This window comes from Manis pentadactyla, chromosome 3 (genome assembly GCF_030020395.1).
Source record: "Manis pentadactyla isolate mManPen7 chromosome 3, mManPen7.hap1, whole genome shotgun sequence".
Taxonomy (NCBI): Eukaryota; Metazoa; Chordata; class Mammalia; order Pholidota; family Manidae; genus Manis; species Manis pentadactyla.
Genome location: NC_080021.1, coordinates 133,476,861 through 133,497,612, shown reverse-complemented (window position 1 = coordinate 133,497,612; position 20,752 = coordinate 133,476,861). Strand labels below are relative to the sequence as shown.

Genomic DNA, 20,752 nt, shown 5'->3' with positions numbered 1-20,752 from the left:
GAAACGCAACGTGACGTCGAACGTGACACGGAGGTCCACGGGAAATGTAGTCTAGAATCGCTCGGTTGGCCGCTCGGCACTCTGGGAAGGAACCGCTCGGCGTCTTTTGCGCGTGTGCAGCCGTAGCCCCGCTTCCTCATTGGTCCTTTCTGGTGCCTATCAAGGGGTCTGGGAGCTCCGGATCGGCTGAGAGAGTGAAGGGTGCGCGCCTGGGGTGAGTGAGGGGGTTCAAGCGGGAGGGGTGCGCTGGTGCCTCAGACGGGAGCGGGAGTCTCTAGGACCCTTGCCCCAGCGCTGGTCTGTGCTCCTGGACGGGTTCTCGGCCTGGGGAAGGCGGCTGGAGGTCCCCGGCCCTCGGCCTCCCGGGCGCAGGTGGGGCTGAGTCCCCGTCCGGAGCAGGCGCTCGCCGCGGGCCGGGCTATACGGGGACCGTGTGCCCGGCGCCGCCTTCAGCCTGGCCGGGAAAAGCCCGTGTGGGCGGCGGGGTGAAGGTACGTTTGTACCGCGGGCAGTGAGCGTGGGTCTGCGGTGGAGCCCGAGCTCAGAGGGAGCCAGAAATACCGGGTAAATTGCAGCTCTGTCACCTGTAAGGGGCTATAGAAGGAACCTGGTAAGAGGTTTCTCATCTGAAAATGGTATTAATAATGACTGTTCCAGGCCGTTGTTTTGAAAACTTAGATTTAAATCATCACTTGTATTTAGCAAGCGCCAGGTACTAAGGACTAAGTGACGATTGCATTTATAACTAGAAGACACTGTTCTTTTCATCGGATGGTTTTTTTTGTGACCTCACAACCACTTTAATAAAACCGAGGTGTAGGTTGGTGGAACGATGTGCTCAATTAATGAGGGGTTTGGATGCAAGGGCAGGCGTACTTTACTTCCAGCCTCAGGCTTTGTCTAAATGTCACACCATTGCAGGGCACTTACTAAAGTGTCCTGTCCCCAAATTCCCAGGAATATAAGAGAAGGTGAATGTAGATGGGATCCTACCTGTCAAACGTATTCTGGTATTTCTAGTGTCTCTCTCGGTCCTTTGGGTCAGACAGGTTCCTGGCCCCTTGGGCATTGACAGGCTTTCTGTCTTTGAAGTCTAATAAATTGAATTTCAACAGTCAGGATTTTAACCGTAAAATGATTTGGTTGCTCAGGCCCACGTCCCAGTTGCCTTTAAACGAAGCAGCCCTTGTGCGGCAAGAAGCATGTACCTCTGTGAACAGGAATCATCCCGGGAAGAGAGCAACCCTCTGATCCTAGACCTCTTCCCAGAGATTCAGACATGAGACAAAAGCCCAGATAGCAGTTCTTGATCCCTCTGCCCAGAATGGGCCAGACTTAGTGATGATGTCACCTTTAGGAGCTCTTAAACTGTGTGACAGCTCGTGAGGGTGAGGTCTGGGGGTAAGAGGTAACTAGGCAGAGGGAGGAAATTCCATCTCCCCTTAAGTGGCTTCCACTCCCCAGATCCTGCACTGCTGTCACATGTGCCCATCATGCCACTGGGTCCCAGAATGATGATGTATTTTTCCAAGGGCATTTACTTCTCATTCTTTTGAAAGCTTTCATTGGGCCTGAAAGGGTCAGTGACTTGTCCAGGGAAATCCAGTTTGTGACAGAGTCAGGAGGAAACAATGTAGTTCACTTACAGTAAGTGACTAAAAGCGTCTCATGATAAGGGCCTTCCTAGAAATACATCAGGGCAGAAATAAGCAATGACAACTTCCTGCTTTAAAGCATCCATCTCTCCTACTAGGCTTTCAGGGGATTGTCTGTACTGGCAGTAAATAAACTAATGAGAAAAATAGATAAGTGATGTATACTGAGTATTTTTTTATTAAGGAATCATTGATATACACTCTTATGAAGGTTTCACAAGAAAAACTGTGGTTATTACATACACCTTTATTATCGAGTCCCCCCAGCATACCCCACTGCAGTCACTGTCCACCAGTGTAGTAAGAAGCCACAGGGTCCCTATTTGTCTTCTCTGAGCTGCACTGTCTTCCCCATGACCCCACACACACCATGTGCACTAATCATGATATCCCACAATCCCCTTCTCCCTCCCTCCCCACCCACCCTCCCCCAACCCTCCCCATTGGTAACCACTAGTCCCTTCTTGGAGTCTGTGAGTCTGCTGCTATTTTGTTCCTTCAGTTTTCCTTTTTGTTATACTCCACAAATGAGGGAAATCATTTGGTATTTGTCTTTCTCTGCCTGACTTATTTCACTGAGCATAATACCCTCTAGCTCCATCCATGTTGTTGCAAATGGTACGATTTATTTGTTTCTCACGGCTGAATAGTATTCCATTGTGTATATGTACCACATCTTTGTCCATTCATCTGCTGATGGACACTTAGGTTGCTTCTGTATCTTGTCTATTATAAAGAGTGCTGCGATAAACATAGGGGTGCATATGTCTTTTTGAATCTGAGTTGCTTTCTTTGGGTAAGTTCCTAGGAGTGGAGTTTCTGGGACAAATGGTATTTCTATTTTTAGTTTCTTAAGGAACCTCCATATTGCTTTCCACAATGGTTGATCTAGTTTACATTCCCACCAGCAGTGTAAGAGGGTTCCCCTTTCTACACATCTTCACCAGCATTTGTTGTTCCTATTCTTTTCTATGTTGGCCATCCTAACTGATGTGAGGTGATATCTCATTGTGGTTTTCATTTGCATTTCCCTGATATTTAGCAATGTGGAGCATCTTTTCATGTGCCTGTTGGCCACCTGAATTTCTTGGAGAAATGTCTGTTCCTATCCTCCACGCATTTTTAATTTTTTTAGTTTTTTAAAATATTTTAATTTTGGTATCATTAATGTACAATTACATGAGCGACATTATAGTTACTAGACTCCCCCCATTATCAAGTCCTGACCACATACCCCATTACAGTCACAGTCCATCAGCATAGTAAGATGATATAAAATCACTACTTCTCTTCTCTGTGTTGTACAGCCCTCCCGGTGCCCACTCCCCCTACACCATGTGTGCTAATCATAAAGCCCCTTTATCTCCCTTATCCCTCCCTTCCCACCCATCCTCCCCAGTCTCTCTCCCTTTGGTAACTTTTAGTCCATTCTTGGGTTCTGTGAGTCAGCTGCTGTTTTGTTCCTTCAGTTTATTCTTTGTTCTTATATTCCACAAATGAGTGAAATCATTTGATGCTCGTCTTTCTCCACCTGGCTTATTTCACTGAACATAATACCCTCTAGCTCCATCCATGTTGTTGCAAATGGTAGGATTTTTTTCTTCTTATGGCTGAATAATATTCCATTGTGTATATGTACCACCTCTTCTTTATCCATTCATCTGCTGATGGACACTTAGGTTGCTTCCATTTCTTGGCTATTGTAAATAGTGCTGCAATAAACATAGGGGTGCATATGTCTTTTTGAAATTGGGCTGCTGCATTCATAGGGTAAATTCCTAGAAGTGGAATTCCCGGGTCAAATGGTATTTCTATTTTTAGTTTTTTGAGAAACAGCCATACTGCTTTCCACAGTGGTTGAACTAATTTACATTCCCACTAGCAGTGTAGGAGGGTACCCCTTTCTCCACATCCTTGCCAACATTTGTTGTTGTTTGTCTTTTGGATGTTGGCCATCCTAACTGGTGTGAGGTGATATCTTATTGTGGTTTTAATTTGCATTTCTCTGATGACTAGCGATGTGGAGCATCTTTTCATGTGCCTGTTGGCCATTTGAATTTCTTGTTTGGAGAAGTGTCTGTTCTGATCCTCTGCCCATTTTTAAATTGGATTAAGTTGAGGTGTATGAGCTCTTTATATATTTTGGATGTCAACCCTTTATCGGATATGTCATTTATGAATATATTCTCCCATACTGTAGGATGCTTTTTTGTTCTATTGATGGTGTCCTTTGCTGTACAGATGTTTTTGGTTTGATATAGTCCCACTTGTTCATTTTTCCTTTTGTTTCCTTGCCCCGGGGAGATATGTTCATGAAGAAGTCACTCATGTTTATGTCCAAGAGATTTTTGCCTATATTTTTTTCTAAGAGTTTTATGGTTTCATAACTTATATTCAGGACTTTGATCCATTTTGAGTTTACTTTTGTGTGTGGGGTTAGACAATGATCCAGTTTCATTCTCTTACATGTAGCTGTCCAGTTTTGCCAGCACCATCTGTTGAAGAGGCTGTCATTTCCCCATTGTATGTCCATGGCTCCTTTATTGTATATTAATTGACCATATATGTTTGGCTTAATATCTGGACTCTTCTGTTCCACTGTTTATGGGTCTGTTCTTGTGTCAGTACCAAACTGTCTTGATTACTGTGGCTTTGTAGTAGAGCTTGAAGTTTGGATGTGAGATCCCCCCTGCTTTATTCTTCTCAGGATTTCTTTGACTATTTGGGGTGTTTTCTGATTCCATATGAATTTTAGAACTGTATGTTTGTGTTCATTGAAGAATGCTGTTGGTATTTTCATACGGATTGCATTGAATCTGTAGATTAATTTAGGTAGGATGGCCATTTTGACAATGCCAATTTTTCCTAGCCAAGAGCATCGGATGAATTTCCATTTGTTAGTGTCCTCTTTAATTTCTCTTAAGAGTGTTTTGTAGTTTTCAGGGTATAGACCTTTCACGTCCTTGGTTACATTTATTCCTAGGTATTTTGTTCTTTTTGATGCAATTGTGAATGGCATTGTTTTCCTGATTTCTCTTTCTGCTAGTTCATCATTAGTGTATTGGAATGCAACAGATTTGTGTGTATTAATTTTGTATCCTGCAACTTTGCTGAATTCATATATTAGATCTAGTAATTTTGAAGTGGATTCTTTAGGTTTTTTTATGTACAATATATGTCATCTGCTAATAATGACTGTTTGAATTCTTCCTTACCAATCTGTATGCCTTTTATTTCTTTGTTTTGTCTGATTGCCATGGCTAGGACCTCCAGCACTATGTTGAATAAGAGTGGGAGAGTGGACATCCCTATCTTGTTCCCGATCTTAGGTGAAAAGCTTTCAGCTTCTCGCTGTTAAGTATGATATTGGCTGTGGGTTTGTTATATATGGCTTTTATTATGTTGAGGTACTTGCCCTCTATGCCCATTTTGTTGAGAGTTTTTATCATGAATGGATGTTGAATTTTGTCAAATGCTTTTTCAGCATCTCTGGAGATGATCATGTGGTTTTTGTGCTTCTTTTTGTTGATGTGGTTGATGTTGATAGATTTTCGAATGTTGTACCATCCTTGCATCCCTGAGATGAATCCCACTTGATCATGGTGTATGATCCTCTTGATGTATTTTTGAATTCGGTTTGCTAATATTTTGTTCAGTGTTTTTGCATCTATGTTCATCAGGGATATTGGTCTGTAATTTTCTTTTTTGTGGTGTCTTTTCCTGGTTTTGGTATTAGAGTGAGGCTGGCTTCGTACAATGAGTTTGGAAGTATTCCCTCTTCTTCGATTTTTTGGAAAACTTTAAGGAGAATGGGTGTTATGTCTTCACTAAATGTCTGATAAAATTCAGTGCTGAATCCATCTGGACCAGGCATTTTGTTCTTGGATAATTTTTTGATTACCGATTCAATTTTGTTGCTGGTAATTGGTCTGTTTAGATTTTCTGTTTCTTTCTTGGTCAGTCCTGGAAGGTTGTATTTTTCTAGAAAGTTGTCCATTTCTTCTAGGTTATCCAGCTTGTTAGCATATAGATTTTCATAGTATTCTCTAATAATTCTTTGTATTTCTGTGGTGTCCGTCATGATTTTTCCTTTCTCATTACTCATTCTGTTTATGTGTATAGATTCTCATTTTCTCTTAATAAGTCTGGCTAGAGGTTTATCTATTTTGTTTATTTTCTCAGAGAACCAGCTCTTCGTTTCATTGATTTTTGCTATTGTTTTATTCTTCTCAATTTTATTTATTTCTTCTCTGATCTTTATTATGTCCCTCCTTCTGCTGACCTTAGGCCTCATTTGTTCTTCTTTTTCCAATTTTGATAATTGTGACATTAGACCATTCATTTGGGATTGTTCTTCCTTTTTTAAATATGCCTGGATTGCTATATACTTTCCTCTTAAGACTGCTTTTGCTGCGTCCCACAGAAGTTGGGGCTTTGTGCTGTTGTTGAAATTTGTCTCCATATATTGCTTGATCTCTGTTTTAATTTGGTTATTGATCCATTGATTATTTAGGAGCATGTTGTTAAGTCTCCATGTGTTTGTGAGCCTTCTTGTTTTCTTTGTACAATTTACTTCTAGTCTTATTCCTTTGTGATCTGAGAAATTTGTTGGTAGAATTTCAATCTTTTTGAATTTACTGAGGCTCTTTTTGTGGCCTAGTATGTGGTCTATTCTGGAGAATGTTCCATGTGCACTTGAGAAGAATGTGTATCCTGTTGCTTTTGGGTGTAGAGTTCTATAGATGTGTATTAAGTCCATCTGTTCCATTGTGTTATTCAATGCCTCTGTGTCCTTTCTTATTTTCTGTCTGGTGGATCTGTCCTTTGGATTGAGTGGTGTGTTGAAGTCTCCTAAAATGAATGCATTGCATTCTATTTCCTCCTTTAATTCTGTTAGTATTTGTTTCACATATGTCTGTGCTCCTGTATTGGGTGCATATATATTTATAATGGTTACATCCTCTTCTTGGACTGAGCCCTTTATCATTATGTAATGTCCTTCTTTATCTCTTGTTACTTTCTTTGTTTTGAAGTCTATTTTGTCTGATACTAGTACTGCAACACCTGCTTTTTTCTCCCTATTGTTTGCATGAAATATCTTTTTCCATCCCTTCACTTTTCGTCTGTGTATGTCTTTGGGTTTGAGGTGGGTCTCTTGTAAATAACATATAGATGGATCTTGCTCTTTTATCCTTTCTGTTACTCTGTGTCTTTTGATTGGTGCATTCAGTCCATTTACATTTATGGTTATTATCAATAGATATGTAGTTATTGCCATTGCAGGCTTTGTATTCATGGTTACCAAAGGTTCAAGGGTAGCTTCTATACTATCTAACCATCTAACTTTAACTCACTTATTATGCTATTATAAACACAGTCTGATGATTTTTTATTTCTCTCCCTTATTCTTCCTCCTCCACTCTTTATAAGTTAGGTGTTTTATTCTGTTCCCTAATGTGTTTCACTGAACTGTTTTTGTGGATAGCTGATTTTATTTTTTGCCTTTAGTTAGTATTTGGTTGACCTGCTTTCTTTGCTGTAATTTTATTTTCTCTGGTGACATCTATTTAGCCTTAGGAGTACTTCCATCTAGAGCAGTTCCTTTAACATACCCTGCAAAGGTGGTTTGTGGGTGGCAAATTCCCTCAACTTTTGCTTGTCTGGAAATTGTTTAATCCATCCCTCAAATTTAAATGATAATTGTGCTGGATACAGTGTTCTTGATTCAAGGCCCTTCTGTTTCATTGCATTAAATATATCATGCCATTCTCTTCTGGCCTGTAAGGTTTCTGTTGAGAAGTCTGATGATAGCCTGGTGGGTTTGCCTTTGTAGGTGATCTGTTTCTCTCTCTGGCTGTCCTTGTCTTTGATCTTTGCCATTTTACTTATTATATGTCTTGGCATTGTCCTCCTTGGGTCTCTTGTGTTGGAAGATCTGTGGGCTTCCATGGTCTGAAAGACTATTTACTTCCCCAGCTAGGAAAAGTTTTCAGCAATTATGTCACACAGTTCTCTTAATATTCTTTCATTCCTAAAGATCCTTTTATCTCCTTCTGCCTCAGCTTCTCTGTATTCCTGTTCTCTGATTTCTATTCCATTAACAGTCTCTTGCACCTCATCCAGGCTGCTCTTCAGTCCTTCTATTGATTGTTTCATTTCTATTATCTCCCTCCAGACTTCATCCCTTAGCTCTTGCATACTTCTCTGCAGCTCCATCAGCATGGTTATAACTTTTATTTTGAATTCTTTTTCAGGAAGATTGTTTATATCTATCTTGCCAGGCCCTCTCTCTGGCATTGTTTGACTGATTTTGGATTGGTCCAGTTTCTTCTGCCGTTTCATGGCGATAGAAGTGATTGCTGGCAAGTGGTGCATGTGTCAGCTTGAAGAACAAAGTCCCTTCCTGCTTGCTGGTAGCCTTGCTGTTCTCCACTGCTTGTGCCAGTTACCCGCACACTGGGAGCAGTCTTGGTTAATTCCCTGAGCTGCCGTGGATGGGGTTGCCCTCAGGGTGGCCTAAGGCACTGCCAGGGGTCACAGACACACCAGGTGTGTTCTCCTGCAAGAACAGTGCCCCTTTTTGCCTTATGGACTTTGCCCCAGTTTCCTGTGCCTATGCTGGGTAGCTGCGCACTGGTGGTAGGCTCTGGGTCTGGCCTGGTTAGCAGCGTGCTGGGGGAAGACTGTGTGGTTGCTGTGGGCGGGGGTTGCTCCCCAGCTGATCCTCATTAATGGCGAGTCAGCTGATTTGCTTGCAGTGTCGGCAGCGGGGAATGAATGGTAGGCTGCTCATAGCGGTGAGGAGAGCTTTGGAGCTGGGTTACCTCCCAGGGGGTTGGGGCACCTGAAGTTCCTTAGGATTCCCAACCTGCTGAGCTGAGTATGCCAGGACAGTTTTGTCCACCTGTTAAACCCTTGTCCCTTTAAGACTTTTAAAAAGCGCCCGCTTTTCTTTAGTCCCAAGGGAGCCGGCTGTGGGGACCGCTCGCAGTCTCAGTCTCGAATTTTACTTTTCTGTTTCTCTAATATCCAGTACACCATGCAGTGTGTGTCTGCAGAGTACTAGGGCTGGTTATTTAGCAGTCCTGTGCTTCCACTCCCTCCCCAGTCTGATTCTTTTCTTCCCGCTGGTGGGCTGGGGTCAGGGGAGTGCCCAGGTCCCACCAGGTTACGGCTTTGTATCTTACCCTTTGCGTGAGATGCTGAGTTCTTGCAGATGTACATGTAGCCTGGCTCTTATACTGTATCTTCTGGTCTCTCTTTTAGGAATAGTTGTATTTGCTGTATTTTCAAAATATATATGGTTTTGGGAGTAGATTTCCACTGCCCTACTCACACCGCCATCTTGAGCCCTCCTCCCTCTGCCCATTTTTTAATTGGGTTATTTGCTTTTTGGGTGTTAAGGCATGTGTGTTCTTTATATATTTTGGATGTTAACCCCTTGTTGAATATGTCATTTACAAATATATTCCCCCCATACCATAGGATGCCTTTTTGTTCTCCTGATAGTGTCCTTGCTGTACAGAAGCTTTTTAGCATGATGTAGTCCCATTTGTTCATTTTTTATTTTGTTTCCCTTGCCTGAGGAGATGTGTTCAGGAAAAAGTTTCTCATGTTTATATTCAAGAGATTTTTGCCTATGTTGTCTTCTAAGAGTTTTATGGTTTCATGCCTTACATTAAAGTGTTTGTTGCATCTTGAGTTTACTTTTGTGTATGGGGTTAGAGAATAATTCAGTTTCATTCTTTTGCACGTAGCTGTCCAGTTTTGCCAACACCAGTTGTTGAAGAGGCTGTCATTTCCCCATTGTATTTCCATGGCTCCTTTATATACTGAGTATTTTTAGTATTAAGTTAATTTTATTGAAAGAATAGTGACTCAGCCTTTGGTGTACTTTAATTCAGTTTATCTTCTATCGTTTTTATTCCTTTGTTTTAGTCTGAAGGACACATGCATAACTGTTAAATCAACCAAGAAAAGTTTATGCTCACTCAGTAAAAAACTGTAGATTGAAACCCATGATCACTTCAGAGTCCCCCAAAGACAAGTGGTACTGCCTGTACCTGATCCTTGTCATCCTTCTCAAGGCCCAGAGGCTCCGTGCCTACAGGGAGGATGATCCCCAACTGGAGTGCTGAGCTTTTCGGAGGTGAATCAAGGAGCTGCAAGGCAGCCGGGTCTCGTGAGCCCTGTTCCCTTTCTGTCCCCTCAGCTGAGTCACAGCTTTCTACACTCTTCCCAGAGCTGCAGAAAATGAACATACCTCAGGTGAGCTCTTTATGCATCCTCCCTCTATATTGTCATGGATTTATAGGATTAGAAGGATTCAGGCATTAAATGGAAAAGGAGAAAAATAGGCCAAGTCCGTCTTTAGGGAATATGTATACTGTCTTACTATTAACTGATATTTGCTGTCAGCTTTTGGTAAAGCTTTTGTCAACCTTTGTCAGTGTGAGTATGTTTCTTCCAAGCACAAGTTTTCATGAATATGCATTGAATTATGTTCATTGGTTACCTTTTGTATATCCATTGGAGTAAAGCTTTAGCTTATTTCCTTTAATCTACAAATATCCTAAGCAGTGTCATGAATTTTCTTACATTAACTTGAATCTTGTATAGACCCAACTTGTTAACAAGTGTGGTCAGTCACTTCTTACATATTTTCCTATGGCTTTTCACTAATAGTGTATTTAGGATTTTTATTTCTGTATCCACAGTTGGATTACACTATACTTTCTTGTCTCTGTCCAATTACAGTATTATGGTCATAGTCTCATAAAAGGAAATGGGGAACTTCTCTGCTTTTCTTTACTAATAATTTAGAATTTAGAATTTAGAATAATTGAGAATTTTGTAATTGTTAAATCACTGTGTTATACACTGAAACTAATTAATATTCTGTATCAAGTATACTTCAATAAAAATAATAATTTAAATAAAATTGTGTTACATGTAGATCTTATGAAACTTACCTATGCATTTGGGCTTTATGAAGACTTTTTGCATAAAGAGTTTGATTATTAAATTAATTTATTAGTCATAAGCCTATACTTGATTTGTATTTTTTTCTTAGTATAACTTTTGTCATATTTTCATAGTAAATTGTTCATTTTTAATTTACATTTTTACATGCTTTTCATTAGCTTGTTGACAGTATTCTCTTAGGATTTCAAAGTCTGTCTTTTATATGAATAATTTCCTTTTTTTGATTACCTTTAAATTTTATTTTAGCCTAGAGTCTGCTAACCAGAAAAGGACAAAATATGTTCCAATTGGCCCCATCTGAAACCTAGAATTTCAGGGCCTCAGGGTCTTAATATACTGTGCTGGCAGCAGACTCTCAATATTGGGAATGGAGGAACATACACTTGCAGATCTGTGCTCTCTCCCTTTGCATGCCCACCTGACAGCACCGTTTGTTGACAAGAATATACTTATACTTTCTCCATTGAATTGCGTTGGCACCCCTGTGGGAAACCAGTTAGCAGTGTATGTGTGGGTCTGTTTCTGGACTCTTCACTTCTGAGGTCTGTGTCAATCCTTTTGCTAATCTGACACTGTCTTGAGTGTCTCTTTACAGTAACTCTTGAAATCAGATAATGTGGGTCTTCCAACTTTGTTTTTCTTAAAAATTGTTTTGGATATTCTAGATCCTTTGCTTCTTTATAGAAAGTTTTAAAAATCAGCTTGTTTATCTCCAAAAAGCCTGCTGAGATTTTGATTTTGATTGCGCGGAAATTGGTGTGAGTTACAGATCTCTGTTTTCCCAGATGGCCATCGAGTTATTCTGAGGAGGTTTTCACATCCAGCCTTTCCTCACTCATTTGAATGAAGTCACCTGTATTTGATAGGAAGTTTACTCTTCATCTTTCTTCCCACCACTCACTTTGTTCTAGGTCTCCTTCAGTTTAAGCTTCAGTGTTTTTCTAGGCACTCATCAGTTCATTGACCCTTCCACCCACTTCTGTGTTTGTATTAGATAAGGCAACATTGTCCTATTTTTCTTATCTATACTGTCTTACTCTCTATCATCCAGAATTTGTTCACATTTCCAGGCCTTCTGCTGGGATATTTCTCTTTTCAAGCTCCTATAGTATATTTTATATTTTACCTCAGTGTGATTTTGGGGGCTGGGATGTAAATGTGTGTGCTCCGTCTGCCTCCTTGAACTAGAGGAATCATTTACGCTTATAATTCTCTCATCTCTTAATTTCCTGTAGTCTAATCTTTATAATTTCTTGTTCCGTGATTTAGAAATCCTTTCTCAGCCTTCAATGCCTATTCTTTTGCTGCCTGCCTCTTAAATGTTGCTCTTCCTTTGAACTCCATACTTGGTCCTTTTCTCTCCTTGGTTTCTGTGCCCTTTTTGAGCCAGACCATTTTCTCTGATGACTTCGGTGACCATCTCAATGACTAATGTCTCCTAAATCCTTATTTTCATCTTAGAGCTCCCTCTCTGTTCCAAAAACATGAAATAGATGATCCCATGTGTATGTCCACAGGTATTTGAGTGCAGATGGAGAACATCTGCCTCACTGTGACCCAGCCTCTGGCTCATTGATCTCCCCGTCTCCGTGTTTGGCATCAGCATCACCCAGTTGCTTGTGCAGCATCTCTGTAATAGCTGCACAAGAAAATAGTGACCGGATTTTGTTTTCTATAGGGATTAGTTTCCCATTCTTAATCTTTCTTGCTTTGCCTTAACATAGGTCATCTGTTAAATCAGGTTTTTTGTTTTGCTGCTTAAGACATTGTCCACTATTCATGCAGAGCAATGGTTCTTAAGCAGGGTCAGTTTTGCTCCACAGGAGACTTTTGGCAATATTTGGAGATACTTTTGATTGTCACAACTGGGGGTACTGCTGGCATCTAATGAGACCAAGGCAGAGAAACTGACTGATAAATATCATAAAATACACAGGACAGCATTATCTCATCCACAGTGTTGGTAGGGCCAGCTGAAGAAACCCTGTTCTAGAGCATTGCTCCTGAAATACAAATGTGGTGTGTAGTACCTCCCTGGGCTTACATGTATCTCTTCATTGGTTCTGCATTTACCCAGCCCAGATCTCCAGTGAGGGGTGTGAATACTCTACATAGAGTGCTCCCCATAATCCAGATGTTTACAGGAATCCTGTTTATAATAACTGTACCTAAAAAAAATAAGGCACTAAGCTTTTTCATTAAGTGACAACATATTTGTATAAATTAAAAATAAATATAAATAAATCAGAGCATGAGAATAATTTTTTTTTTTTACTAATTGTGTGCATATCCCCAAAGTGTAAGACAGAGTTATGGCCATGACAGTCATCCTTCACAGCATTTTGTTTTAAACTCTGAACAATAAATGTAGTAAGATTTAATTTCCAAAAATATTTTCCATGTTTTTGATCTGCACCCTCAGATTGATAGAAATGTGCTGTTACAGGGGTCAGTGTCATTCAAGGACGTGACTGTGGAGTTCACCCAGGAGGAGTGGTGGGCCCTGGGCCCTGCGCAGAGGACCCTGTACAGAGATGTCATGCTGGAGAACTACAGCCACCTCGTCTCAGTGGGTGAGCAGACTTAACTGTGACTCTCTCTAGACTGCAATTCTGTTTGTTCTTTTTTAAATGTTAATCACTTTTGTTGAGGTGTATTTAACAGAAAAAAAAACTCTTTTTTACACTTTTTTAATGCTCTCTTTATGTGGCATATAGAGTCAAAGAAATTGGCACAAAAAGGAAAAGTCATAGAGTTTTAAAAAATCATACAGTAGATTTCCATCATCAGAATCATGATTTGGACTATTTTCATCACCCCAAAAGATCCTTGTACCCCTTTGCAGTGAATCCCCTCCCTCCAGCCCTGCCTTTCAGACTCCTTGCCATCACTGATGTGCTTTCTATTGCCATCGTTTTGCCTTTTCTCGAAATTTATATAATGGAATCACAAAGTACGGTACCCTCTTCTGCCAGGCTTCTTTCACTTAGCATAATGCTTTTGAGACTTGTGCATGTGTGTGTATCACTAGTTTATTCTTTTTATCCTGACTAGTATTCCTTTATGTGACTGTACCACAGCTTGTTAATCCTTTTGTTGTTAGATGCTTGGGCTCTTACGAATAAAGCTGCTGTGAAGATTCACAAACAAGTCTTTGTGCCACCATGTTTTCATTTCTCCTGTGTAAATACCTGAGAGTGGGCTTGCTGAGTCTTCTGCTAAGTTTATATGTAACTTTATGAGAAACTGTCCAATGTTTCCAATCTGGCTCTAAGCAATGCCTGAGTTCTCATTGCTCTGTGGTTACCAGCTTTGGTTTGGTAAGTTGTACTTACTGTTTCTAACCGTCTAGTTGGAGTCTAGTTGTATCATACTGGTTTTAATTTGCATTTCCCAGTGACTAACAGTGTTTAACTTCTTTTCCTGTGCTTTTTAACCATTCATAATCTCCTTTAATGAAGTGTTTGATCACACCTTTAGCCCCTTTTTTGTTTAGTTTTTTGGCTTTTTGGTCTTATTCATTGAGGAAGTTCAGACCTTTATCAATACTTGTATGTTTTGTAACCTTTTTTCTCATCTTTGGCTTTTTAAAAACAAAATGTTCAGATTATTCTTGGTTTCTACAAATACTTTTTAAAAACTCTTTTTATGTGGCATATAGAGTCAAAGGAATTGGCACAATTGTATCTTCATACATTTCTCCCAGTGGCTGTGTCTTACATACCTGTAATACGGTCTCAGCACCAGGGAACAGACATTGGTACAGTGTGTGCCATTTTGTCACATGCGGAGCTTCATGTACCCACCACCGTAATCACAATACGGAAGTGCTTTGTCACCGCAAGGATTTCCTTCTTGCTCCCCTCTTTGTAAGCATACCCACGCCCTCTTCCACTACATCTCTGACCTCCCAGCTACTAATCTCTTCATCTCTGTAGTTTTGCCATTTCAAGAATGTTACAGAAATAGAAACATACAGTATTTGATAATGTCGACATTAAGTTGTAGTGTATATTATTAGGTTTTTTCTCTGATTGGCACATAGTATCCCACTCTATGTCATAGTTTGTTTAGCCAGTCTCCTATTGGAGGACATTCTGAGTTTCTGATTTTTGGCTATTTTAAATAAAGCTGCTGTGAGCACAGACATTCAGATTTTTGTGTGAACATAAATTACTTTTTCTGTGGGATAAATGCCCAGGAGTGTGATTGAGGTTTAATGGTAGGTATATGTTGTGTTCTTTAAGAAACTGCCAGACTGCTTTCCAGACTAGCTGTACCGTTTGGCACTTCCGCCAGCAGTGCCAGAGAAACGCAGTTACTTCCTGACCTCCCTGGTACTTGGTACTGTCACTCTTGTTTGGATTAGTGGTTGTAACGGGTGTAGTGATACCTCTTCATGGTCTTAATTTGCATCTCCTTAATGGCTAGTGATGTTAACTGTCTTTTAATGTGTTTATATTCCATTTACATATCTTAGATAGTAAAATGTCTGTTTATGGCTGTGCATTTACCCATCTTTAATAATGTATCAAGTAAAATTTGTATATATTTAAGGCTAACATGTTTTGGTATACATACACAGTGTGAGTTAACTGCCACAATAAAGCAATTAACATATCCATCACCTGACTCAGTTACCTTTGTTTTCTTTGTGGTGAGAACACTTAAGATCTAATGCATTGGCAAATTTCAAGTATACAACACAGTAGTGTTAACTGTAGTCACATTGTACACTAGGTCTGCAGAGCTTATTTATCTTGAATAGCTGACCTTGACCAAACCCCATTCCCCATTTCCTCAGCCCCTGGAAACCACCATTCTGCTCTCTGTTTCTATGAGTTTGAGTGTTTTAGAGTCCACGGAGATCAGGCAATATTTATCTTTCTGTGTCTGGTTTATTTCACTTAGTGGAATGCCCTCAAGTTTTATCCATGTTAGGGCAAATGTCAGGATTTCCTTCCCTTTTTTGGTTTAATGTTGCATTGTATGTATATATACATATGCACACACCACCTTTAATCATGCATTCATCAGTGGACATTTTAGGTTGTTTCCAATCTTGTCTTTTGAGAATGATGGTTCAGTGAACATGGACATAGGAATGCAGTTCTCTTTGAGATCCTGCTATCATTTCCTTTAGATACATACCCAGAAATGGGATTCTGAATCAAGGTATTTCTATTTTTTGATTTTGATGAACCTCCATGCTGTTTTCCATAATAACTACACCCATTTACATTCCCACCAACAGTGTACAAAGGTTTCTCCACATCCTCACCAGCACTTGTTAACTTTGTCTTTTTCATAACAGCCATTCTAACAGGTGTGAGGTGGTTTTGATTTGCATTTCCCTGATGATTAATGATGTTGAGCATATTTTCATATACTTGTTGACTATTTGTATGGCTTTTGAGAAATGTCGAGGTCCTTTGTCCATTTTTAGAATCTGTTATTTGCTTTTCTGCTGTTGAGTTGTATGACTTCCATATTGTAAGTCCAGGGAGAGGAAATCCCAGGACAAAATACCTCTAAAAACCGAAATTAGTCAAAGAGAGAAGTAAAGTTTAAAATCCGTTTATTGCTAACAAACTGCAGTTTGGGGCTGTTTCTCTCTTTCCTGCTCCAGCAATTGTTTACTCATTCTTAACAACCATGCTAGATTGCTCACAAAACCTTTACCCAACATTAGACAAAGTCAGGCCTCTCTTTAAGTACTTTTTTCTTGACCACAGCAACACAATCATGATAATTCTCAAGCCAGAGGATTCAGCTAGGTTCAAAGTCCCATGCAGATTAAGTCCAAAACTCATCTATTCCAGCCATCACGCGGCAGCTGCAGCCAGGGGGGGATTGTAGAAGCAAATAACCGTGATTGTGGGAGTCCACTTTGCTGTTATTCCAGGAATACACAGGAGGCCAGCTTCCAGGCCTTTTCCCCAAGGTGCCAGAAGAGCCAGCCATTGCTGGTCCATGTGTCAAAATGTCCAGGGCCACGTCCATTTTACTCCTAATTGCTGCACCCATCCTTGCAATGCATGTCCAATAAAGTGGGTGCCTTGATCGCTCTCAATCACCAGCCATAAGCTGCAAAGAGACACTGTAGGCTCCTCTTGGTGGTTTGCTGATCTGCAGAACATGCAGGCACTCCTTCTGGGCTCAGCTGACTTCTTCAAAGGTCAATGGCAAGCCCCACTGACGGGCTACAGCCCACACTGTCTTTTGCCCCATGTGCAACAAATGCTGATGTAGCCTTTGGGCCACATCAGAAGCAGGCTTTCCTTCTAGCCAGTGCACCTGGGTGAATGCGTCTGCTTCACCATTCCCTGGGGATGCCAAAGGCAAGTGGCCAGTCACATGATATACGGTAGGTGTCTGTGCCACACTGCTCTGTGGACTTCGGGTAGTCTTGCACCCACCCCGTGATGGGATAGGAGGTTATTGGTCAGAGCTTTTCCGGTGATGGGCTCCGTAGCCAACAAGGCGTGGTACACAGCAGCCAGTTGCTTGTCTATCAAGATGTGCTGGACCTCTGCTCCTTTCCATAGTTGTGACCAGGCTCCAGCCGGCAGCAGGAGCAGCAGCAGTGGCAGAAGCAGTAGCCTTAGGCTCCAGTCATGGGCTGCGGTCAGCATGGCCAGCAGCGGTAGTGGAACCTCCATGACCACATGAGTGTAGACACATGTCCCTTGGCACGAGCGCCACTTCTTCCCCATCATTTCTAGGGGCATCCCTCCCAAAGGCTGTACCCATTATGACAGATTTTGGGTTCAGAGGAATTCTGCCACCTGCGCCAGACTTAAGTCCAGGGAGAGGAAATCCCGGGACAAAATACCTCTAAAAAACAAAATCAGTCAAAGGGAGAAATAAAGTTTAAAATCCATTTATTGCTTACAAACTGCAGTCTGGGGCTGTTTCTCTCTTTCCTGCTCCAGCAAAAGCAAAATCGGCCCTCCTCTCCTCTCTGGTACAGATAAACCCTCCTTGCCCGGGTAATTACCCATGGATATGGAGATGAACTTCTCTCCACCCCTGAGGAATGATGCAAATGCACTGAAGTCATACTTCTTTCCACCTCTAAATGCCTGTTGATATGCAGATGTACTAAAGCCAGGCTAGATATTCTGGAAATATTATAATTTTACCCACACATGTTTTAGATACTTATCCCTTATAATTATCACTACAATTTGCAAGTGTTTTCTTCTATTCCATGGGTTGCATTTTCACTCTGTTGATTGTTTCTTTTGCTGTCCAGAAACTTTTACTTTGATTCAATCTCACTTGTCTATTTTTGCTTTTTTGTTGACTGTTCGTTTGGTGTCATACCCAGAAAACCATTGTCAAGACTGATGTCAAGGACCTTTCTCCCAATGTTTTCTTCCAGTTTTATGATTTCAAGTCTTAAATTGAAGTTTTAATGCATTTTGAGATCATTTTTCTATGCAGTTTGGGTTGATGAGTCCAGTTTCATTCTTCTGCTTATGGATGTCCAGCTTCCCCAGCATTATTTGTTGAAGAGATGATCCTTTCCCCACTGTGTGCCCAGTAGTTTAGTTAAAGAGCAGTTAACTGGATATATTTCTGGGCTCTGTATTCTGTTCCCCACTCGTCTTATATGCCTTTCTTCTTGTTGGGGAAGGTTGAAAGGGTATCTCGCCACGACCCTCCTTACCCCAGAATGACTCAGGAGACACAGGCCCACGCAAGATATTTTATTATCTGAAAGAGAAAATGGCTGCCCCCAGGGAGAGGGAGCAGCAGCTCGAGGGTGAGAAAGCACGTTTTTAAGGAGTAGGGGTAGGGTGTGTTCTGAGTTGGTGATTGGATCTTAAGGGGTGGGTGACCATCTGGTCAGTGGTGATTGGATCTTAAGGGGTGGGGGGGGGTCTTAGCGCACCAGAATTTGCCTTCATAGGTCAGTTTGGAGACCCAGGGAAGTCAGAGTACAAGGTGATGAGAATGAAAAAGCAAAGTAATAAAGACACTTACACTGAAAAAGCGCAGAGACAAAACTTTGTTAGTTGAGCAGTGAGAGGTTTATTTAAAGCAGAAAAGTGCTCACTCAGAGAAGGGGGAGTGTGGACTACCTCAGAGAAGAGGTGCTCCTAAGGTTTTAGGGTCTGGGGTTTTATAGGTGGTTGAGGACTTTCAAAGGGCTAGGAGTGTGGATTTGCTAAGTGGTCCCAGAGTGTTTATCCTGGGTCATTACATCTTTCTTTTTGTTAGTTCTTCAGGTAATTCTGCAAAATTAACATAAGAAATTTACTGCTGATTTCTCCCCAGAATAGCAGCCTTTTGGTCTGGGGGCATATCAATTAAGAGCACCTGCCCAGCCCAGGGTGGGCCAAGTTACTGTTTGTTTGCTAAACAGTATGTTAAGAATCTTACTTCTTAACTTTCTGGATTTTTAAAAATACAATTTTGGATTTAAGGTGGGATCTTACTGTGTTTATTATGCTGCTTATAGCTGGGCCTTTTAGCTGGCTAAAGTAAATTTTACAATGGCATGATCTAATTGACTCAATGAAGACATGGGTTATGCTGAGCTACTTTTCTTTATCTGGGAAATATTCAAACATTCAAGGCCAAGTTGCTCCTGACCTTTTGAGCTTTAACTGATTAACTCTGAGTCTTTTCTGGTTTTCTAGTTTTACCTTGTTAACTGAGTCCTTTCTAGTGGGCTTTACTGACCTTATTCTCTTTCCATCCCTCTCATATCTATTTTCCCGCCTAACATTTATACCAGTACATACTGTTTTCATTACTATAATATTTCGAAGTCTGGAAGTGTGGTGCTTCCAGCATTACTCTTTTTTCTCAAGATTGCTGTGGCTGTTCAGGGTCTTTTGTGGTTCCATATGAATTTTAGGACCCCGTTTTCTATGTCTGTAAAGAATGCCATTGGGATTTTGATAGGGATTGCACTGAATCTGTGGATCACTGGGTAGTATGGACATTTTATTTTAACAGTACTAGTTCTTCAATTCATCAACACATGATGTCTTTCTGTTCATCTGTATCTTCTTTAATTTCTTATATCAGTGTTTTATAATACGAGTGTACAAGTCTTTCACCTCTGGTGAAAGTTTATTCCTAAGTATTTTTAAGTTTTCTTTTCCCTTAATTTGTTGTTAGTATATAGAAACACAACTGATTTTTCTATATTGATTTTGTGTCCTCCACTTGACTAAAATTGCTTATTCATTCTAATGTTGTTTTTTTGTTTTGAGTTTTTAGGGTTTTCTACATATAGGATCTTGTCATCTGCAAACAGAACTTTAACTTCTTCCTTTTGGATTTAAATGCCTTTTATTTCTTTTCTTGTCTAATTCTCTAGATAGGACTCCTTTACTATGTTGAATAGAAGTGAGGAGAGTGGGTATCCTTCTTCTACTGGATCTTAAAGGACAAGCTTTCAGTATTCCCCCATTGATTGTGATGTCAGCCGTGGGCTTTTCATATATTGAGGAAATGTCCTTCTATCCCTGTTTTGTTGACATTTTTAATCATGAGTGGATGTTGGAACTTTGTCAAATGTTTTTTCTCTGTCTTTTGAGTTTGTGGGGGGTTTTTTCTTTCATTTCTTTATGTGGTGTATCATACAGATTGATTTGCATATAGTTAAATATCCTTGTGTCCCACTTTGTCATGATATGTGCTGTTAAATTCAGTTTGCTAGTCTTCTGTTGAGGATTTTTGAATCTGTGTTCATCAGGGATGTTGGCTTACAGTTTTCCTTGTAGTGTCTTTCCCTGGTTTTAGAATCAGTGATGTTGACCTCATAAAATGAATTTGGAAGTGTTCCCTGTTCCATTTTTTTTTAAAGAGTTCAAGAAGTATTAGTATTAGTTGTTTGAATATTTGGTAGAATTCTACAGCAAAGCTGTCTGTCCCAGGATTTTTCTTTGTCAGGATATTTTTGATTGCTGATTCGATATTCTTATGATAGAACTATTAAAGCTTTCTATTTCTTCTTGATTCAATTTTGATAGGTTGTATATTTTTAGTGTTTATCCATTTCTTCTAGGTTATCCAATTTGTTTGCCTTCTAGATTATCTGGTTTGTTCATAATAATCTCATGTGATCCTTTTTATTTCTGAGACATTTG

General features: G+C 40.4%; 1 protein-coding gene across 1 annotated transcript in view; it reads left to right on the top strand.

Moving 5' to 3' along the window:
• The first annotated feature begins 220 nt into the window (after positions 1-220).
• ZNF782 (zinc finger protein 782) overlaps positions 221-20,752 on the top strand; it is a 103,833-nt gene continuing 83,301 nt past the window's right edge. Inside the window, 3 exon segments of the mRNA XM_057498475.1 lie at positions 221-491; positions 9,743-9,923; positions 13,087-13,213. Of these exon segments, the coding sequence (XP_057354458.1) occupies positions 9,771-9,923; positions 13,087-13,213 (280 nt within the window). The 5' untranslated portion in view covers positions 221-491; positions 9,743-9,770.